The sequence below is a fragment of the Epinephelus moara genome, chromosome 12, assembly GCF_006386435.1.
Source record: "Epinephelus moara isolate mb chromosome 12, YSFRI_EMoa_1.0, whole genome shotgun sequence".
Classification (NCBI taxonomy): domain Eukaryota; kingdom Metazoa; phylum Chordata; class Actinopteri; order Perciformes; family Serranidae; genus Epinephelus; species Epinephelus moara.
In genome coordinates this window covers 9637376-9645360 of record NC_065517.1, presented here as the reverse complement: position 1 = coordinate 9645360, position 7985 = coordinate 9637376, and the positions used below count along the sequence as shown (strand labels likewise).

The window sequence follows — 7985 nt, the reverse complement described above, 5'->3', positions numbered from 1 at the left end:
CAAACTCGGGTGGTGTCGCTTTAGATGCGTTAGCATGTTAGACGTGTTTCCAAGTACATACCCGACCGCTGTTCTGCAGTGTCGGCACACTGCTTTTGTCTTGTCCACTTGTTTATTTCCATCTTCGTATTTTACCCTGAAACCAAAGTGTTCCCAAACGGAGGAGTGTTCAAACTTAAGGTTTGCGGGTGGGTCTTAAGGTTCGTCAGGCTCACTTGCCATGTTGTCAAAATGCGAGAATGCGCTGCACAAAGTGAAAGCGGAGATTTACGGTCAGACTCGGTCCGTCACTCAATTATGTCCGTCGGGGAACTAGATATTTTTAAATGGTTAGGCTCGCAAAAACGGAATTAAAATAAAATAAAATAATATCCTGCGCCCAATAATTCGGTACAGGGTCGTGCCGAACCGAAAGTCGCGTACTGAACGGTTCGACACAAATATATGTACCGTTACGGCCCTAATTAATTTATGTTTTTACTACCACTCACAAACTCTGATGACTAATCTTGACGTGCTGGCTCATCGATTACTTTAAAGGTTCTGTGTGCGACATTCAGGGGATTAATATAGTGAAAAATACTTCTATGTAAAGATATTGTGGAGTTATGTCATCCTGACCACAGAATGAAGTCACACTACCTCTGTGTGTGTGTTGTAATCTGAGCTTCTCTTTGGGTTTTTGTGGTAGTGGCGCTGGCCGCACGTGCATGTTAGTGCATGTGAGAGTGTCCCGCTGGCTAGCTCATTGCCACTTTGAACTGTGCTCATACGGTGGTTACCACTAACATCAGGACGGCGTTGTTGCAGAAGCGCAGAGCCCACCATAGCACTCTGTCAGCAATGTTGCCATTGTTAGCGCTGCTTACTGAGTTATCACAGTTAGCTGCTAGTTGCAGGCTCAGCCACTTCCATGTTGACAATCATGTGCAGACAATCCCGCCCCAGACACTGACTCAAAGATATGCTCTGAATGGTGCAACCAGCTCCTTTATATTATCACTACAGGCTTAGAGTATTGATTATGGATCATTAAGGGACAATGCATTTGCTGTCATTTTTTACATGTTAGATATATTATTTTCTTCTACTTTCTTTGTAGTTTTTTAATTGCATTTCAAACAGCTTTTTGTCTTCTGCATTTCATCGTTCCTCTGTCCATCTGTATTTACCCGTCTGTACCCTTACAGGTTTCTTTGCCGTTGTGGTGAGTTCTTTAGCGGTAGCAGCAGCGGTGTACCAGGGTGTTGACCTCACCTACATCCATAGCAGCTTCCTGCAGCTGGCTACGGCCACCTTCCTCATCTCCGTCCTGCTCAGCATCTACCTGTATGTCCGCTCTCGATATGCTGCCCCAGAGCAGCTGGCACTGGGGGGAAACTCTGGTAAGAGTTACCTACTCACCGTTTACATACATTGTGTTCTGCCTCTTTGATTCATTTATTTTCTACAAGTTATCTGATTTCTTTTCTCTCCTTCTATTTCACCAGGCAATGTGGTTTATGACTTTTTCAAAGGACATGAGCTCAATCCCCGCATCAAAGACTTTGATCTGAAATTCTTCTGCGAGATGCGCCCTGGTCTGATTGGCTGGGTGAGTCATCACGGGACACCAAATATTCATCTAAAAAATACAATTTGTGAGCACTTAAAGTGAGATTGCTTCAAGTCTAGCAGTTTTATTTTTTATAAGTTGGTGTGCAGTGCACTTCATGAGTTAGCTGCAGAGTTAGGACTTCTCACTTTCATGCTGAAGAAGAGAGGCTTCGCCCTGTGAGGCTCTGAGATATTATTTTCTGCCTTCTGTGTAGAAGTGGCGAATTTACAGCCTACAGCAACGTAATACAACACAGCCTCTGGCTTTTGATGATTCATACTGTCAGCAAAAAATGTTGTTGCACATTTCTGATCTACCGTTAGTGTAGTAAGTTATTTTACTGTATTACGTGAAATCACTGTCACACTGAACGTCCTGCTGAACAGGCACACAGCAGAACAGACCTTTTTGTATTTCACAGCCAGTTGTATTGACTTGAAGTCAGTGTGTCTTGATTTTTAAAAAATGTGCTGTACTGTATACAACAGCTAATTGCAGAGTTTATGAAAGTGCCACCTTATCTGTTGCAGTGTGGCCTGTCATTTTCTACACACACTGCACTCTGTGGTGGCCGTATGTGGAGTATATTTTTCACCTCAGACAGCTTGTGGCTATGAGGCTAATGCAGTCTTTGAGCTTGGATTTAAAGCACTTAAAGCAACAGCTTGTGAACATGGGTCACTGTGATTGAAGATTTTTAGATACCCAGTGCAGTGACGGCTTTATACTGTTGGAAGGTTTTCAGCAATGTAAAGAATTTGTCAAGGCTTCAATCCTGAAACATATGTGGGCTTTAGATGTTATTACGATGCAGCATCAGGCCTGCACTCATTGGTTTCTTTAGGACCTTGAATGAGATTTGGCATGTACCTTCACAAATAGCTAGACAGCATTATGGATTATTAATAATCAGTCATAATGACTTTGGATTTTCTTTGTGTGTCCTTATACAGTGTTTGATCAACTTTGCGATGGCGCTGGCTGAGATGAAGCAGCAGAAGCTGGACGCTCCATCTTACTCCATGATCCTTGTGAACCTCTTCCAGCTGCTCTACGTGGTGGACGGTCTCTGGAATGAGGTAAGCTCAGCAGAACACAACTAGCCAAAAATGTGCTGTAACATGGAGATTTTCCCAGAAATGTTATTCAGAGTGATTTTGATAAAACACATTGACAAGTAAAATAAATTATAACATATATTATCAAGTAAATAACTTTGAGACCTATCTATCTTTGCTTGCATAACAAAAGAAATGAGAGCTGAATGTGTCTTTTTGTCTCCTCAGGAGGCCATTCTGACCACCATGGACTTGATGCACGATGGTTTTGGCTTCATGTTGGCATTTGGTGATCTGGTGTGGGTTCCCTTCACTTACACCCTGCAGGCCTATTACCTGGTCAGCCACCCCAACGCCCTGAGCCTCCCTGCCCTCGCTGCCATCGTCACACTCAAGCGTAAGTAGAGGCAGAACATCAAACTGAAGTTGTTGACCATCTCGGTTGAGGATTTGGATTGTTTGATTACATAACTAGTTCTTACTTCATTGTCATATATGGCTGCTCGATAAGATAAAAAGAGTTGTTGTTTAGTTCCAAAGAGATGACGTTAATATTACAGTCCACATTTTATTTTCACAGTTTGAAACACTGAGGGTGGATGTTTACGTTTTCTCTCGGTGTCTCTGTCTTTCAGTCGTTGGCTTCTACATCTTCAGAAAATCCAACTCTGAGAAGAACAACTTCAGAAGAAACCCCTCAGACCCCAAACTGTCTTGTAAGTTCTTCTGCAGGCTCAAAGCTGGTTGTCATGTTTATGTGATGAGATGACTTTGTCCCCCTACACATGTCTTTATTGCCCTTTTTACATGGGGCTCTATGGGGATTGACTTGCTTTTGGACCCAGCCTCAATTGGCCTTGGTGGAACGGCAGTATTTGACACTTCCGCATTGGCATCACTTTTCAGCACCAGAGCGTACCGCTTGTATTGCACAAGCATCAAAGTCAACAGATGTGCACTGCCAACCACAATGTCCAACCCTATGCAATGATGTCTTTCTCATAGATCAAAATGCACATGTTAGTTTAGTCACTGTCAATATTGAAACACTAGCCAGTTGAGCAGTCTTGGTGACTTTTTTCGGGTAGGTCAGTCCTCCTGGCTGCGCCCTTGATTCTGGCTCTGGTAGTTCAAACAAGTATGGCTGCAAGTTGCTGTTAGATGGGGCATTTATAGTAGTGTTACAATAAAAAGAGGCTGCAGCTGTCCCATGAGTGGGCATGGCTCCAGCACATTCAGCATTTCAGAGCAGAGAATACTCCCTATGTCTTCATGATTTTGAAACATAATTTTATATACTTGGCAACTTTTATTAATCATTCAAATTTGGCTGGGTGTTTAATATCACATTTTGCTGTGGTGTGACAAACTCATTGCACAAATTTATTTAGCTTTACCCAGACTTTAACCTAATTCACTCTAATAACCATATTACTACATAACACCTACCTCTGCATGGAACTACATATACATGCAGATATACCTGTATCCATATGTGCAACACTTAAATAAGAAAAAGTTTATTTGTCAAAACAATAGTCTTAAATTTTGTCAAAAACATACCTTAAAAAACGAAATGTAATTGTCTGATACAGGTAGACACGCTGAAATAAAAGATTGCACCTTTTTCCCTTCTTTTTTGTATTGGTCCATTTGTTTTTCTCTGGTAACCTCTGTCCGTCTGATTTTCTATCCTCTCCAGATCTGAAGACTATCCCCACAGCCACAGGGAAGAGTCTGTTGGTGTCTGGCTGGTGGGGTGTGGTGCGCCACCCTAACTACCTGGGAGACCTTCTGATGGCTCTGGCCTGGTCTCTACCCTGTGGTGAGTTTCACATTCACATAACAAGTAATTAAACACCAAGATTACTAATTTCATGAGTGCAAGGTGCAGGATGACACTTGCAGGTAAATGAACAGTGTGCCAGAGGACTGGCAAAGAACAACAATCTATGATCATATGCTGTCAGTGGGGCTGTAAGGGGCAGGAAAAAATCATGTCCATCACATCAACTCCTCTGTAAAGACAGTTCTCTCCATATAATGAGGTCCTGACTGTTTAATAACGATGGTCAGAGTCCAGGCATCTATAGGGAAAAATGTCTACAAGGCACAGAGCTGCAACTGTAAATATAAAGCAGTGCCTTTAATCAACATTCGGTTATTGTGTAGTCACATTTCTATGTGGAATCACAACAATCTTCACAATTACCACATTTGCAGTCAAGTGGTAACATATTAAGAACATACAAATCAAATCTAAGTAAATGTGGTCTAGTCCTGCATGGTGTCAGTACTTACTGTCCTGTAGTTATGTGGTTATTACGGTTGCATTAAGACAGCGAAGCAGAAGCCTGATTCTGATGATGTCAAACTGAATCAAGGAAACAAAGATGGATTTGATGTGCAGATGGGGCTCTGATCGCAGGCCAACATACAAGCATCACCATCATTTATCCTAGATGACGAATGCCACTAAGATTTAGACAGTAGTCTGACTTCCTGGCATAACCATAACCAGAAATAAACTGTTTTGTGTAGTTGGATGTATCCACTGGTCAAAAAAACACATAAAGTAAACCATACATGCGAAAAGAGCAGGGGTTTGTGGGACAAAACTTCCAGAGAATATGAACTTTAATAACAATGCAACAATGCTGTGAACAGATTACAGCAAATTGTATGTTTTTGTTTTTAATCAATGAATTCAGTCAGATAAAAATGTTCTTTTACCATCCACACCTGTAGGCTTCAGCCACCTCCTGCCGTGGTACTACATGATCTACTTCATCATCCTGCTCGTGCACCGAGACTCCCGCGACATGAGCGAGTGCAGGAGGAAGTACGGCTCGGCGTGGGACGAGTACTGCCGAACTGTTCGGTACCGGATCATTCCCCGCGTCTACTGAGGAACCTGCCGCTGGACACTCCCGAGCTGAGGCCTTTTGCAACACAATTATTATGACTGTGAAGTCTCACAAAAAAAAAAAAAAAACCCTAATCCAAAAAACAAATATGAATTGACTGATTGGACTTTTTTAAACCAAGATAATTAAAATCTTGTCTCTGGACTGAAGGAGCTGCAGTACTTTTAAATATTTTTTTTTTGATGGAAGAAAAAAATGACACTCATTGGTATTGTGTACTATTTGAAGAATTGCCTTTTTTAATAGAAAATACTCAAAATATAGACTTTAAAAGTGTGCAAAGTCTGGGGGGAAAAAACAAAAATGCCTCTGCTAGGAATGTCTTGTTGGGATGTATATTTTTGTACATACACATTTGTTTTTATACTTAAAGAATATCTTACTATTTGCAAAAATTTTGGTAAGTTTTACTCTTTGCTCCCAAATTCAAAATGTTACAATATCAGCTTGGCTATTCTGAAAAATTTTGTAAGTACGCCTTCCTATTATAATTATACTGCTTGTGTATATTGTGAAGGATGGGATTAAAAATGCTACTTTTTTTATAACCTGCACAGTGGAACGAGGACTCATGTTCTTTCTCAGGACCCAGAAATTTGTCAGAAAGTTGAATTAGATAAGTTTTGTCAGAATAATTTTGTTGTGTATAATTTTATATAGATATGTAGTTTTGACTTGAGAGTGTAAAATGATTTTGGAGGTTTCAAGAAAAATGCACTAATGTTTTAAGGCATATTTTTTTTTTCCTATATTTTAAATCCCAAAGTGTATTTGATTTGGCTTTGCTACCTCAGGTTCACTCACTCTGCAGTTCTTCCTCTGTGTGTAATTATGAGTGTGATGTCACTGCTTAAGGAAGTAAAATGAGTTAGACTGTTTCATTTCAATAATGATGTTACCACGTTTAATGAACAAGTGGCACCCATCCGCATCAAACTTGTCATGCCTAAACCTAACCCTTCCAAACTGCTTTTATTTCCTGCATTTATAGGGCGCTGATACCATCTGTATTTTGTCCTGCTAGATTCTTGAGCATATTCTCTATTATGAACTGGTTGTTAGTTTCCCACCACTGCCACATGAATTTGGTTGAAACCTATTTAAACTTTAGCCTGGTCAAATGACAATGGCAGTTTTAATGAAGTTTATACTGTGACAACATGAAGAGCTGTTGACTGTGTTAGCATTTACAAACTGCATTTGCAAACCCAAAAATGTGTTTTTATGTCTGTGCAGCTGTAGATGAGTACATAAGTAGCAATAATTAACTAGATTAGGTAGCATTTTTTATGCTGTGCTGACTGAATAATATGTAAATATTGTTTTTTTTGTTTTGTTTTGTTTTAAATTTCTGTTATTTTCAGTAAAAATGTGAGTAGTGATCAGTTATGTTTCTCATTAGCTATTTAATATTGCTTTTTATTTGTTTGGTTTTTTTTAATTAACTACATAATTTTGACCACTGTAGTTATGTTTACACTTAGAACTGCCATGTTTCTGGAAAATACTTCAAATTGTATTTAAACAAATGTCAGATGGTCTGTAACATTTTTTGACCTGATCAGAAAGAAATTATGTTTGATACCAGGGATGCCACCCACCTATATGCCCAGGACAAATTATGGCGATATTTTTTTTTTCTCTTATTATTATGGTGGCAAACTTGTCTCTTGGTTGGCAGTCTGAGTGGAAAGCAATAAGTTGGATGTACTTGGACATATGACAACAATGAATGAGAAGTAACCAGGTCCAGCAGGTTGTCAGTGAGGATGAATCACATCTGTGACAGTGGCTGGAAAACGCTTATCTGTATAAACGTTGCAGCATAAAATAAAGGTTTACAGTATTTTCTTTTGTTGCTTTTTGCAATTTGTTCAACTGTAGACTTGTTGACCAGCTAAGTGGTGAACTCCAGGATGAGTGTCCAGAATAACACATTGTGTCCATGTGCTCTCAGTGTGGATTTATGAATAAATGATGGGCTAATATACTGTGATTTAAAGTAGCCATATATTGGTCCGGTGGGGAAGGGAAGATGCAATGAAGTGATGTGGGTCATGACAAACAGGACCCTGCATAAGAATCACTTGTCCTTTGTTAAGAACCCATTTCCAGATATAAATTTTAGACTTGAGTATTATTCAGCAAAGTATCATAACTGCTCCTGTTACTTTTTGTTGAGGTTTCCCTCAGGTCCCACTCTGCTATCTTATCTTGCTATGGATTGACATAACAGTTTGTTAGCTTTAGCTCTGTGCTCACCAAAGCTTCACTATGGAAGAATAAATGGCTTTTAATCAATCAGTGGGGCATGCTTAAACCACTATGAATGTATACAGTCAAAATCAACTCTTCATAAACTGCGAAGGAACAATAGTGCGCTTAGTATTTCAGAAACTTGGT

The 7985-nt window shown here is 39.9% G+C and overlaps 1 protein-coding gene across 1 annotated transcript in view; it reads left to right on the top strand.

Moving 5' to 3' along the window:
* The window catches only part of lbr (lamin B receptor), an 18532-nt gene extending 11099 nt beyond the window's left edge, over positions 1-7433 (top strand). Inside the window, exons 7-13 of the mRNA XM_050059003.1 lie at positions 1191-1385; positions 1491-1594; positions 2551-2676; positions 2884-3052; positions 3291-3371; positions 4358-4480; positions 5404-7433. Of these exons, the coding sequence (XP_049914960.1) occupies positions 1191-1385; positions 1491-1594; positions 2551-2676; positions 2884-3052; positions 3291-3371; positions 4358-4480; positions 5404-5564 (959 nt within the window). The 3' untranslated portion in view covers positions 5565-7433. The remainder of the gene's footprint in view (positions 1-1190; positions 1386-1490; positions 1595-2550; positions 2677-2883; positions 3053-3290; positions 3372-4357; positions 4481-5403) is intronic.
* Positions 7434-7985: the final 552 nt, after the last annotated feature.